The sequence below is a fragment of the Nesoenas mayeri genome (genome assembly GCF_963082525.1).
Source record: "Nesoenas mayeri genome assembly, chromosome: Z".
NCBI lineage: Eukaryota > Metazoa > Chordata > Aves > Columbiformes > Columbidae > Nesoenas > Nesoenas mayeri.
In genome coordinates this window covers 57,887,773-57,902,782 of record NC_137542.1, presented here as the reverse complement: position 1 = coordinate 57,902,782, position 15,010 = coordinate 57,887,773, and the positions used below count along the sequence as shown (strand labels likewise).

The following is a 15,010-nucleotide window of genomic DNA, read 5'->3' as shown; positions in this document are numbered from 1 at the left end:
TACCACTGACCTTTTCCTAGCTGAAAAAAACATTTGGTAGCTCCAGGCAACTCATACCAAAAACTGCTGCACAGATAAGCTCTGTGTTTTACCTAAAGTATTAAAGTTTAAAAACCACTATTTTAAAAAACGGCACAGTAAGTGAGAAGCTGAGCACTTTAAACACTTCTGAAATAAGGCACAGGACACCTTCATGTATCTATTAAGTTTTTAATTTTTATTACATAATGTATAAACACCACTTTTTTAAAAAAGCCAAGAATGATAGGTCAAGTTTAGCAGAACACAGTGTGGACTGGCAGTTAACGAAAATACTATGGATTGATTCAGCTTATATAAGAGGTGCAGAGTTCACTGTCTGTTCAGGCAGACTAAATCAGTGTTAAACCAGAAAAACAGCCCTGTCATGGAATACTGTCTACCAGGTAAGTTCTCGGTACTGCAATCCCTTGTGATAAAGGATCCTACAATTCTAACTAGCTGTTTACTGTTCATCTATTACAGATCTCTGAATCATCCTAGTTATAAACCAAGCATTCACTAGTAAATGCTTCAACAGAAGTGCAATTAAATACAGATAAAACCAGTAGAGGCCACTCATGAGTAGATCAAGTTTACATTTTGCTAAGCAAGTTAGGAATTTGACTGTGAAATCTCTTACTAAGCCCTAAAGCAGATCATACGTTGGCTCTGTAGGGCCTGAAAACACTGTCTTTTAGTCTCAATGTTTGTAATAAGGAATGACAGGCCTCTTTAAGAGGTATGTACCCTGATCAGACTCATAGGTCTCTGTGAAAGCATGACAGCACACAAATGTCTCCGAGTAGGGGACAGGGTTTCTGCTGTGAATTTGTCTACGCAGGTTTTCAAGGACACTTTCAATACCTAAACTGCTGATCTAACACAGTGGTAAAGTCATAGGAAGTCATAAATTAGTTTTACTGGCATTGGTGGGTTGGGTGGGTTTTTTTTAATCTTAACAGCATCTTGACTAGTGTACTAGACAGAGGCACATAAACCATCCTTAAGTGGTTATAGATGGATTAGGAATAATTAAAACAGCCTGGTCTTTGTGCATCCAACTATCTAAAGAAAGATCACTCTTTTGCATCTCTACCTTTATACCAATTTTGCAGATATTTTAGACACTAAGAGCTGTATTGTGATAGTTCCTGAACGCACATAGTTTTGAAAGAGTATTTGGTTACTTTGATTATCCCCTTCTTGTCTGCAATCCTGATAACTCAAGCAGACAGTGTAAATAACAATCTACAGCACACTTAAAAGGTGAAATGTACACAAACAGTGACAGCTTATTCAAAGAGCTCTACCAGTATCACATTTTCCTAGAATTGAATGGTCTTGTTAAATCTATTTCCTCTAAGTTCTGGTTTATAGTGAGTACAAACACTTCAGTAGCAGAAGGAAAAATGCTTTATCCACTTCCTTCACCTATAAAGATCAGTTTACATTTTTTGATTGGCAATAAATACACTGATTAGCCACACCAGAAAATGTTTCCATTAGACCTGAGAACATCTGTTAAAGAAGTCTCTTCATTCAAGAGCAGTGGGAAGAAAACTCACTTTTGGAAATAATCTGTAGTAGACAGGACAAAACATATTTGTTTCAAGTCATGTAGCAGAAGTGTTCCTGCTGCAGGAACCTTCATTTTGTCAAATTCTGCCCTCTCATCTATGTAATTATCAGCACAGACTGTGAAAGGCAGTCATAGTTCACAGCTTCTCTAAAAAAACCTGTCTGAAAAGTCCCTTCCTCTTCTCCAAGAGCCTTTTTTTCTACTATCAACTTGCTTACCTAACACATGATTACGGGCATGTAAAATTTAACTTGTTGCCAACTAATTATCAGTAGAATTCCGCATAAGATTGGAAATTTAAACTTTGTGGGGAAGTTAAAGACTCATACTTGGAACACTGGGAGACATACAGGTACTAACTTGTGCTCCAACTACCAGCACACTGCATTCTTCAATTACAAAGAAACTTGGAACCTAAAATTCCAAACCATTCAACTTAATAAGGCCAAATATTTTCCTTAATGACAGCCACCTACATACACTATTGTGACTGAACATTGCTAGCTAGCTAACTTATTCAGTGAACGAATATATCTTACTTCAACGTGTCTCCTATACTTTGTATATTCATGTTAAAGGGCTCAAGAACACCCTTGGGTTTCAAGTCCCTTTCTAGCCAAAGGGAAAAGGTAAGAGTCACCTCATTCAAGATATGATTAAACCAGACTTTTCATGAACATCTACAAAGTAGAAAAAATACTGGAAAAGGAAAAAAAAAATTGTCACAAGTTGTATGAAACTACAAAGTTGTAAAATTTTTGAAAAGAATACAAAAGGTTTGTATTTTCATTTCTATTACATCAACATCAGAATTTACCAAAATCTATATATTCTTGCATCAGATCACCAGATTGACAGTCAACTTCTCTACAAAAGTTTTATGTATGAAGGTGTTTAGTTACATCAGTCCCAGACTGTTACTAAAAAACTGTACATCTCAGTATTTAATGCTACTGCCTTGATACCTAACCTATCTACCTGTGTTTAAAAAGAGCTTTTTCTCATGTTTGCCTTACAGGTTAAAATGTCCATTTTCACTGAAGTTAGAGGTAAGACTTCCGATATATTTCTTTTACACCAGATGCAAAAAGAGCTTAAATATCAGGCTAAGATATCCCCAACCCAAAGGAATGAAAAGCTTCCTCCAAATGCTCTTGCATCCAAAAAGGCCAACTTCCAACTTAATGCAGCATTGTGATGTGCTGTCTATCCCCAGGAGTTCCCTTTCTGGATCCAGAATTGTTTCAGCAGAAGACACTAGGCTCCTTCATTCTTCCAGCACAACAGTGCACAGTGCATCCTCTGTATCAATCATTATAGATGCTATCGCCCCATCATTGAACTCAAAAGATGTTCCTCCATCTACAACCATACATGCATCCCAACAACGGGAACGGACACACACTCTGCAAAAATAAGAAAAAGTTTTCAAGAAACAGCTTAAAAAATAAAAGTATTTCACACAAGCACTTATCTGAGCAAGAAGATTGGTTCTTGGACATTCATGTGCGTGGGTCAGTAAATACTTAATCACACAGCAACATTCCTAAGAGAAGAATATTGTACCAAGCGCTATAATCCCCCAACCTAACAGTTGTTCTTATAGACTTAGCAGAGTCCAGACAGAACTAGAGGACTTGCTACTAACCATCTTCCTCTTCATTTACCTTTAAAAGGAAAATGAAATCAAGCACTGGAACTTATTCTTTCACATATGCAGAAAGTAAGAACACTGTTAAATAAATAGTTCTCCAAACTTTTTTCATATTGCTGGATGAGAACTAACAGTTACGCCAGAGCAGCTGTAAGACTGCTCACACATGGATGTGCTTGACAATTTCTGACTTAGTCCCTGGTCTAGACAATGTTCTGATCTCCAAAACTGAATCAGCAATTATCCAGTGATTTTAAATTTTCATGAAGACACATCTTGAAGAAATTTGAAAAGCTTGGGAACACAGCCATCAAAGCTTAACTGGTCAGTGCATCACCAGAACACAGCAAAGTCTGGACGCTGCAGAAGAACATAAAGGCATGTTCCACTCCTCCATTTCTCTCTGGGCAGCTACTATCTCAGAAAAGATAAATAAGATAAATAAGAGCAATGGGAATACATCTAGTATCAAGAGCTAAGAACCTCATCTATGTGCCTTTTAAACCCCTCCAGGGATAGTGACTCAACGACTTCCCTGGGCAACCTGTTCCAATGCCTGACAACATGTACCAGGTAGAAATTTCTCCTAATATCTGATCTAAACCTTCCTTGGCACAAATGCCCTAACTGAATTACCAAATAATTTCGTTTGGAAGGGCATCTAGTCCAACCTTTCACTCAAAGCAGGTCTTACTTTAAAGACAGGTTAGGCTGCCTAGGCCCTTGCTCAGTCAAGTTTTGAGTATCTCCAAGGACAGTGAGAGCAGAATCTCCGGGTAACCTGCTCTACTGCCAGACCGTTCTCATTGTAATTTTATTTTCCTTTTTTAATCAGAATCTTACATCCTATAAAATCATGGCTGTTGTCTCATATTCTGCTCTGAAAAGAGTTGAAGGCAGTCAGCTCTACAACCATCCATTAGTGGCTGAAGACAGCAACTGGGTCCACCCTGCTTCATCTTGCCTCCTCCAGGCTAAACAAGAGCTCCCTTTGAGTCTCTCCTTTATATACCATGTATTTCAACCCCCTAGTCATCTCAGTGGCCCTTTCCTGAATTCACTCCGGTTTGTCAATGCCTGTGTCTCACACCGAGAGAAACGGCACACACCCAAAACTGGGCACAATGACAGTTTTTTATTCTGTAAGATTGTGGATGGCTCAAACATTAAAAAAGCGTAACATAACACAGAAACATTTTCTTCCTGTTGTTCTAAGAACAACACTCAAGCACCTCAAAACACAAACTGGATGCTGGAACACCTCAAGGAAAAGCCCTGGATTATTTATACTTTGACAAACACACAGAATCCCAGAATGGTGGGGTTGGAAGGGACCTCTAGAGATCAACTAGTCCAACCCACTGGCTAAAGCAGGTTCACCCAGAGCAGATCGCACAGGAACGTGTCCAGGTGAATTTTTCATGTCTCCAGAGAAGGAGATTCCAGAATCTCTCTGGGCAGCCTGTTCCAGGGCTCTGGCACCATCAAAGTAAAGAAGTTTCTCCTCATATTCAGATGGACCCTCCTGTGCTTCATTCTGTGCCCACTGCCCCTCATCCTGTCACTGGGCACCACTGAAAGGAGTCTGGTCCCATCCTCTCGACACCCACCCTTGAGGTATTTATAAACATTGATAAGCACAACTCTTCAGTGTCTGCTGCAGCCAAAACTTACTTTGAAGAGAAGCCACGCTGCTGAGTACTTGAGAAAACTCTGTTTACAATAGGTTCTCGAATACTGAAAAACATCTTTGGTTCTTCTGGACTGTAGAGAAGGGACTCATTGTAATCATTTGTTACTGTAAATAGAGAAATCAGCCATTAGTTTTTTGCAGAGAAAATTAGTTATTCTCAGAAATACACATTCCTCCAGGAAACAGCAGCTTCCCTACCAAGAGGGAATACTAAATCTTGCCATAATTTAATTGCCTTCATCCAAAAAAAAAAAAAAAAAAAAAAATTAACTTCACAGACGATTCCTTTCCATTCTATTGCATGATGAAAACTCAACAGGTCTCTTCAGGCAATTAAAGTGTCTCAAATCTCTTGAAGATCTGCACATACAAAAGTCTAAATAAGTGCTTTTATATCAAGTCACACATTTTGCACCAAATGTGCCTAAATAATTTTTGTAAGAATTACTAATATTGCAGGAACACTAAAATACTGATAGCAGTGCCAAATATTAAGAATATAAACAAAAGGAACTGGTCAAAACTAAGATATCTTAAAGAAATCTTGCCTTTTTCACTGACCTTTTTGTACTAGTTCCATGTTCAATGGCATATTCAAACCTCCATGCTTTTTAGCTGTTGAGCCAAGAGAAAGAGCCTCAATTAGATAGGTGTATCTTTATATAAACTTGGCCAGTAATGCCACACTGTTCACTCACCTATCTTAAGGATCTCTTCAACAGCTTGATGTGCTACCTTGTTAATATTATAGGACCTAGACAGAGAAGTAGAAGTCTTGTTTGATAAGCAACACAACTTGGGAGAAAAACAAAACAAAACCAAAACTTGCATTGCATATAGAAGAACAACTATGTCCAACAACAGGAAGAAAGAAAAAATAAAGAATGCTATTAGATGTGAGCAGACATCAGTTTCTTAAAATAAATCCCTTAAAGTTACTCATGGCTTGACCTGTGGCTTTCTGAACTTTAAGAATCCATTAAGTGAAGTCTTCAGGAAAGAAGAGCATGATACACAGGATGTAGTCTCCTTATCAATAATCCTCCTGCCTTAGAACCCAAATAATTGCTGATTTAAGTCTGCATTAGAAAAACTGAACCATAACGATTCTACAGACTGTGTGTGTTCTTATCTCCTCTATCCATCTCCTGCTAATTAATTTCTTCTGCTAGTTCTCATTTATGAAACCAACACTTCTTAACAAATATTCTGCCTCTTTGTCTGTATCCTAAGGTGTGGGCTTGAATCTCACAAGAATCAGTGTATATAGAAAAGAAACAGTTAGATCAGGCACTTTTGCATTTGCCACATTTGCATGCCCAAGTCAAAATAAAACCTCAATCTGAACCAAGTCTAAACTCTGATAAAAGCCTCCCTCCTGCGCCTAAGATCAAAAGAAATTAGTTACTAATCACAGCCTCAGCACACCGGCACCGTGAACATCTCAGCTGCCCAGGTCTCTGTACAGCTTAAAATCCTCACTCCAGCACTTCTGTCATGGCAGTAAAACATCTCAGACTGCCACAGTCATCCACCATACACATAACACACTTCAGAGCTGCTGATGGTGCTTGTCCGAGGCTCCTTCTCTTTCACGTGTTGCCTACCTGCAAGCCTGAGTAGATACCAGCAAGAAACTGAGATGCACAGTTTGAAGTTGTTCTCTCTCAACTATTCTTTCATGCAAGTTTTGGCAGCTGAAGGAACAGCTCGGACATTTAAATGCCTCTCAGGCCAAGGAGGTCTGAAATCCCAGGAGAGTTCCCAGACCACAGGCTAAGGAAGACGACTCTGCTGAGTCTGAGCCTTGGTTTAGAAAAGTTCAGCAGCACACTCTGCTTCCAGCAATGGAGATGGGCAATCCTGGAGTTGGGTCCCTGCTTCTGGGATTGCTCAGTACAGAGTGTATAAGCAAATGAAATGCATAAGAACAGCTTTGAACTAAGACTGTACATTCCCAAGGTACTGAATGCTAGGAAAGTTCCCCTAACAGTCTGCCAATTTCATCCTGGGCAGCCTCCAGGACCAAGTTATGTTGACTGAATGCAAAATCCTGAATTACAATGAAGAGTAAAACCTAGTAACCATGGTTACAGCATGAATATTCATTTTTGAATTTCATTAAAAGCTTGGTTTAGTTCATCTTAGCTTGCCACATAGATCCGAGGCCTATTGTACAACTTTAAACTATAAGCACAACTAGCGAGGCTCTCACTGTACATCTCTTTTGCAACTCAAAACTAAGTTTATTAGACTTGCAGCTTGCTTAAACTGAAGATAATTTATCCCTTTGATTAAGCTAGCACAGCTTCAGTTAGATATGCCTGTCTTTTTCTAGTGGGAATATTTTGGCAAGGAGACCACGCCATTTCAATGAAGTCTGAAAGAAGCAAGAGGCTTGGAAGAAGAATGGACAGTAGGTATGCCAGAAAACATTTAACACTGTTTGCAAGTACAGGTTTTATCATTGTTCTTGGAGCTTAGATTTTTGAAGTTTTCTGAGCTACTTCATCTAAGAAGTTTCATTTTAACCAACAGGAGTAGTTCAGGTCAGGGCAGAATCTCCTCCCCTTGCCACCCCCAACCATTCACCTCCACATGCGGCATGCAACCACTTTCATTAAAAGCTACACCTAAGGTAAACTTCTGTCCCAATGCCTGAGCTCCTCATCCTCTCAGCTTTTCTCTCCATACCTACGAATGAGGGGTGCTCTGCTTTTCTCAGACACCCAAGACAGCTCTGAACCATACCAACTGTGAGAATATTTGGATAAAACTGACATGCACTGTTACCCATAGCCCAAGAGAGTATCAATATGGACAAAATACTTAAGCAAAATTGGTCCATCTCACCTAGCTTATCTGAAGTGACTTTTTGTATCAAAGCAGCAATATGTAGAGCATGTACTCACCATGCTTTTGATCCTGTTCCAGTACACACATTAAGCCCTGAACTCTTCTGTTTTTCCCAAGGACCATCATCAACTGATATCTCATAATAGGATGCCCTATGAAGCGAGAATTTAAAACTGGGTTTGCAGGACTTAAAGTTCTCCCTGAATAAGACAGAACACATAGCCTTATCAGGCACATAAAAATTTAGAGGGGCTACTTTCAAATCTGGATGACAATTTCACACACTTCGCACAGTGTTTCCGATTTGGCAGCCACTTTTGATTCACTGTTTTATAGCAGCTTTTACAATGGATAAAAGTGATTTGCAGCATAAACTTTTAAGCAGTATTTCTGGAGCTACTTTTCAAATTAAATTCTGCACAAAAACCTCTGTGGTTCATCTGGGAATAGCTCTGTACACAAACAGGGTTTGCTGGACTTACAAATGAAACCACGAATACATTACCTTGTTTGCATAATTGTTGAACTACCAAAAAACTGTGTTTATGCTGTGACTGGGTCTCATACAACTACATCAGTGAACACTAAGAAGTTAGGGACTCCAACACCAGTAAGTAATACCATGGCTTCAAGCTGAATTCTTCATCACTTCAGTAATTAAAAATCCACTGTGATTCTTCACAAACAGTTTTAGATTTACAACAGTCAGCAGGCTCACATTTCTCTCCAGGGCAAATTCTTCCTAAAACTCAAATGTAGTAAGTCTTGGGGCACAATCATCATTCTGCATGGTATTATGTATCAGGGGATTCCTAATGCTAGGCCTAGAGAGACCAAATAGTATCTCTCGCTAAGCTTCAGAACATCCCAGTGTATATTTATTAACTGAAGTTGCTCATAGCGCCTAATTCAAACAGTATGACGTGGTCTTCAGATTAATAGGTACCCTCAGAAAAACACCACATTCACTGTGTTCAGCACAACTGAGTTTCACTGTTCTCAGTAAAAGGAGCTTACTGATGTGTTTTAGGTGAAGAATATTTGGTGACAAATAGTTTAGATTCTTGGTAACTAAGAGCATTTTATGTACTTACTCTTGATAAGATGGGAAGATGAAAGAACTGGAAGCAAATTAAGAACACAGGTGCATAGCTTCATTCAGTTTGAGATAATTTTTGCAAGCTACACATAAAAGGTGGTGGTGTTTGGTTTTTTTTCTTTCAGTTTTCTTGTTTTCTTAACTGACATGCAGAATAAGACTTTAGCAGAAGCATCTAGAGTAATTTTGTCTTAATACAGAGCAGATGAGTGTATTTGAACTTTACAGAAGATTCATCTCTGTGACATCATTACTTAGTTTTCAAGTGTAAGGCCCTACTAACAGAAAATCTGTCACGAGAGATTTGTTCCTACGGGCATTGTTTCCCTCAATACTTCTCAGACACATGGGAACAAAAAAGCACAATGTGTTTGTGACACTTAGAAGGAAAGGGCTATTCTAAGGCATTGGAAAGCAGCTTTCTGTTCCTCTATCATGGTAAGTTTAAGAAACTTTTTACAATCTTGACAAAATTAGGTCTGATTTAGTAGAGAGCAAAATTTGTATCTTTTTGAGACTAATTCCTTCTGCCAGTCTGAGGCTGCAGTCCAGACGGAGAATAAAGCACTCATGGAACATTTAATACTGTTTCCAGCAGCAACCCCAGTGTTCCAGGCACTGTACAAACACAAGAATATGTTACTCTCTAAAGTTAAAAAAAAAAAAAAGATACAGAATAAAAAGAAAATACAAGTAAAAACTTGGCCAAGTCCTGACCACAGATCACATTTGAACACCTTTCCCGCAGCCCCAGTCACATTTCCCACATCTTTCTTGTTATCATTTGGCTGGTAAAAATGGATTGATCTTCAGTCAGGACAGAAAGAACAGTCAAAGGTATCCTGGATAACACAGTACCAAGGTTTGATGGAGACTGGTTTCTTACAAGGAAATAAATGGTTTCCTACAGTAACAAAGCCTCTGCCAAAGGCAGGCAGATACCTTTGCCTCTAGTGACAGAGAGGTAGGGAAAGGAGTATTTAGTCATGTCAAAAGTTATTTCTGCTTGGTCATGCTAAAAGCTTATGAAAATATATTTAAGAAGAGATGTAGGAGAAAAGGCAGTTTAAATCTTCAATCCACTGTAAAGACAGTAACTGAAGGTATTTGGGTACGTAACAACTAACTAACAACTAACTAACCAGGAAAGGAGTAAAATGATGAAGAGGAAAGGAAACAGCCAGGAATGATGAAAGAATGGCCAGACAGAGAGCAGAAGACCAGAGATTAACATCGCTGCACCTACGTCTCTGAAAATACTCTTTGTAACCAGCAACAATACAATTAGTGTTATATATTCAAGGACTAGAACTGAAATTTGACAGCAAAGACATCCCATCATTGATTGCCCATTGCAATGTCATAAAAAGAAATTAAGTAAATTGTGCCTTGCTGCAACAACAAACAATCAAACATACCTGGAGGAAAGAGATTCCCCAATGAAGACTTCATTGAGTGCTCTCACTGGTAAAAGATGTGGACCAGAAATGTCAGATCCTGCAGATATTGAATATAACAGTTTTGAATCATGGCTCTAAACCATGGATTTTCAAAACAATTCACAAGTCATTGGAGGACACACTCTGCTGCCTTGGTTTGTTTTCTAGACCTAGTGCTCTACTTTCCTCAAGGACTCAATTTTTCACTGATTAATTAGTCCGTACCCAGTCAATGTCCTTTACTGGAGACTACAAATATTTGAATCAGGGTCAGTAAGGCAAAGGCACTTACGTTCAGACATTGCTTGCCCTGAAAACTCACTGAGCAATCAGACAGACTGAAGTCTTCTCTTCCGTCAGTCCCTCTTACAGCCTAGTCAAATTTACTGACAGTGACTTAACAGACAGTTCTGATGAAGTTCCAAGAATTAGAGTTTGTACCACAGGGTAATTAAGGGAGATTTTGTTAATGTTCATGTTGCCTAAGGACTTCCCAGTGAGGAAATGCAGTGGTAGACACAGATTAAGGATAGAACCATGCATCTTCGAGCCCTCATAAAACAGTCCAAGGTGTCTGATGACCAAAGAACTGCCCAGGGAGAGATTCTCATTTCTCATTTGCTTGCTGGCCGTCTGAGACCAGCTTTTTCAATTCTCAAGTAACCTACCTCAAATTTAGCACAAGTTAAGAGCGCACGTGCACACTGACACACAACTTTTAGTGTGGAGCAGCTAAATGCATGGTAAAATGTTCATGTGGTAACTCGAAGTGTCTGCAGATACCCTAAAACCACAGCATTTTAAAAAAGCTCAGGTGTTTTGCCAGCAGATACTATTTAAAACCATCTCTAAATTAACTGTTAATAATGAAAGCTGGTTCTAAGTGTGCAGTCCAGAATAAATATACCTTAATCTGGGTCTTCAGCTAATTAGAGCTGTCTCTCCGTGTCTCTCAAATACAGCAATCAGGCTTGAAATACTTCAGCTCTTAAAAATCTTTATCTCCTGTTCCAAGTTCTCATCGCAAAGTGATTACATTCTCGTCAGATTTTTAACTTACTTTGATCCTGGAATCTTTCATTTATGTGAGCCCTGCTGTGCTGCTCTTGGCTTAGCTGCTGTTCATGCAGATCTACAGGGGCTGGGTTAATACCAGTTCCTTCAAGATACAGTCGGATTCTTTGCCGCCACTGCCACCTTAGAGGGAAGAAAGAAGCCGGTATCAGTACCTGAAATATTCATTACAAAATTAGATGGGATCAGAGTGTCTTCACTCTCAAAGCAGAGCATCTTAAGATTAAAACTTAAATAAATTCAAAGTCTGTTTCAAGTTTTATAGCTTCCACTATCATTTCTGCATTTAGAATGTTAATCATACTAAAATGTAAATACTTTACACTTACGAATTTGCTACCTAAGTTTTTTTTTGTATATGTGAAATAAGAGGACATTGGCCAAAAGTAGTCTACAAACATTATAGATAACAACTAATCTTTTTAGGCATGGGATCCTAACTTAGGAAATAATGACTGATGCGACGATTTTGAGAACAAAAAGCTCTCAGGAATCTATACAGCAATGTATGTATTTTTACCATTGTTTGTTTGAAAAACAAACCTTTTTATACATAAGGGCTACAAGTATCCTCATACTTTAAGTATCTCTCCTAACGTAAGAACGTTAGGATGTTTAAGATGAATTAAACTGAAGAAAGACAAGGATATAAAAGGCATTCTTCCTTAAGCTGTTACAACATTCAAATTTTTCAATTTTTCCTACAGGAGGTATTGATGGGATTTGTACCCTTATTATACTCCTATTCTGAGATCCTGTTAAACGATTTACCACCAAAAAACAAACATGCACAGTCTGATACAGTTTGTCCTTTATAAATCAATGATGACGTTTGTTTCATGGGACTACAGGGAAGTGCCTAGGCAGACTGCTGCACTGAAGTGTCTGACACTTCAAGGGTAAGGAGAAAAGACAACCCCCCTTTTCCAGTCTCTGGCACCTCACCATCCTTATGGAGCTCTGAGCCACCAGAAGCTCTTCCAGATGGGCTCTTCCAGTTGCCTACCTATTCTGAAGTTTCCTTAGGGCCAAATAAATCTGAGAACTGCCCAGTTAAACACCTGCTCAGGTCCTTGCTTAGGAATATCAGTTCCTATTATTCTGAAAAAATAAGCAGGGAGATCCATTCTGTTTCACTTTGGCAAGCCTTCAGCTCCATCATGAGCAACAAGACAGCAGTGTCAGCAACAAAAATATAATATGGTACCCAAGAAAACACTGGAAGTGCCACATTACCAAGGGAGGTTATCTGCATTAGCCCTACCAGCTTTACCTAAGCAACTTAGCATGATGGAGAGATAAAAGCTTCTGCCTTCTGAGTTTCAGAATATGTGACTTGAAAGTACCTTTACACATAGTAGTACCTATTGAAACTTCTTCAGCTATCTATAATCAATCCAAATGACTGTATTCACCTCATTTTAGAACTTGGAACAAATACAGTTACACTTCAAGCTACAAATCAAATATGCCAGAAGCATCAATAAAATCCAATTGCAATATATTTTCACATGCATGGCTTATTTCTGTTTGAAGGTTTGCCATCATAAACTATCATAAAATTATTCTGGAATGTTAACACACCACAGAACAATGTCTCTTTTTAAACAGTTCTTTAAAAACTCTTCCCTGGTGTTATGGAAGTTTTACGCATAGTCTGTCCTTTAAAATTCAGCTTGCTTCTTTCTTAATTCAAGTAAGATTCTATTTTAAGAATATCTAGTATTAAAAACATCAAGCTATCTTCAGCATAAAACCAGCTTTGCCTTACATTAATCTTTTAACAAAACGGTAGCCACTCCACCTTAATCACCAAAACCCCAGATGCAACACACTGGCCATATATGCTTCATTAGCTTCTATCAGCATGGCACACCGCTCTACTACATACGAATTTGAGTGTTAAAATATGTAAACCAATACAGCCTTTATGACAATGCAGTTCTTAATTTATGCATTTGCTAAGTCAGAAAATAAAATCCATTACTGATGGTCATAACAAGTCCTTTTACTGGAACTGACAGTCAATTTTATACTTCCTATTCCAATCTCATTCCTGACCATAAACTCATTTTTGAACATGGTAAACATCTACATAGAATTCACTATTTGAGGCATTAAGATTTTCACTAAGCATCATCTGTTGCTTAGGAACTGCACATCATTATGTATTTGACAACGATAACAGATTCTGGAAAACCAAAGATCAGTGAATCCTACCTGAACTCACCACAATAAAGCTTCTGTAGTGCTTCAGGGAACGAATGCGTGTATCTCACAGGCAAGCACAAGTGACCCTCTGATCTGGAAGAAAAAAAAGGACAATGAAAAGGACAGTATAACTATTAAGATCTGGCATCTTTAGAACATAAACCAAACCAAACGCCTCTTTCTGTTACATAAAGCAAAGCTAGGTTTTGATCTTTGTGAATCTATACTATTCTTACATAACAGCACATCAGCAACAACACACCTCTTTCAGCTCCTAGGGTGTACGTGTGAAATGTAAGATCTTTCTCCCACATTTTCTCTAAAAACTGGCTGTCCAGACAGTAATCCTGCAGGAATATGTAGGTAACTAATATAGTTCCTGTCAGCATAGTTCTTGGCAAGGAATTCAAGCTTAATAAACCTTGCAAGTTAGAAAGAAAATTTCTTCCACTTACACACAAATTAGTGATACGAGACAGGTAACCAACATGCCTAAGATCAAACGAAACTCATGTCAAAGCCAGAAGACTAAATGCTGTTCCACTTTTATGAGTGATATTTGATAACTTGAAGGCACTTGTTATTTGAACCCTGCTATTCAGGCTTGAGAACATCTATTCACAGCATTTGAAAAGTTTTGGAAGTAACACACAGAAGGAATGAAAACTTCTGGCCAGCACTTTCTTACCTACTAAGATTAAATTAACTGGTAATATCAAAAGCAGAAATCTGTATCTGGGAATCTCAGCAGACACAGCCTTGGTGAATTCTGAGTTTTGCTTGTCATCCTTTTGAAGGTTATACCAACCAGGCAGTACTAAAACACTGTATCCACCTGCCCAAATCAATCTCACAGCTAGGTGGATGCAACTTGTGTGCAGTTTATAATAGGACAACTAAATGCCATTAACCAGCTGAGGAGACTGCGTCCTCCGAGCTATGACATGGTTTACATGAAGAAACCAAAGCAAACTTCATCTGAGGCCCTATCAGATTTCCAATAGGATTCATCTTCATAGAGAAACCAAGTTTCTCTGTGTTCAGGCACCACATTGTTAGTTCCTTTTGTTAAGTCCCTTTTCCTGTCCCTGTTCAATACTGCCATCTCTAGCCTCAAACTTCTGGTCAGTAATATGAGTTAACCAACTCCAAGTGCTGTTACACTGGTGTGTGAAAACAGCTGTAGCAGTTTAACACAGTCATGCTTATCCAATACCCCTTAATGTCCTCTCAGACAAGATAGGATAACTCATTGTGGAAACTTTTCTAATAAAACAACAGGTTCATTTGATAGCTACAATCCACAAAAAAAAAAGACATTTATGCTGCCAAATGCCAGAGGCATGCATAATGGAAATAGATGTATGTTGTGCCTGATATTCAA

At 38.6% G+C, this 15,010-nt stretch overlaps 1 protein-coding gene across 1 annotated transcript in view; it reads right to left on the bottom strand.

The window, feature by feature from the left end:
- Positions 1–273: 273 nt before the first annotated feature.
- The window catches only part of NADK2 (NAD kinase 2, mitochondrial), a gene marked incomplete at its 5' end in the record, with an annotated part of 32,396 nt that continues 17,659 nt past the window's right edge, over positions 274–15,010 (bottom strand). The window contains 8 exons of the mRNA XM_080362658.1: positions 274–3,006; positions 4,929–5,052; positions 5,509–5,562; positions 5,646–5,701; positions 7,860–7,955; positions 10,321–10,399; positions 11,402–11,538; positions 13,636–13,719. Coding sequence (XP_080218784.1) covers positions 2,868–3,006; positions 4,929–5,052; positions 5,509–5,562; positions 5,646–5,701; positions 7,860–7,955; positions 10,321–10,399; positions 11,402–11,538; positions 13,636–13,719 — 769 coding nt within the window. The 3' untranslated portion in view covers positions 274–2,867. The remainder of the gene's footprint in view (positions 3,007–4,928; positions 5,053–5,508; positions 5,563–5,645; positions 5,702–7,859; positions 7,956–10,320; positions 10,400–11,401; positions 11,539–13,635; positions 13,720–15,010) is intronic.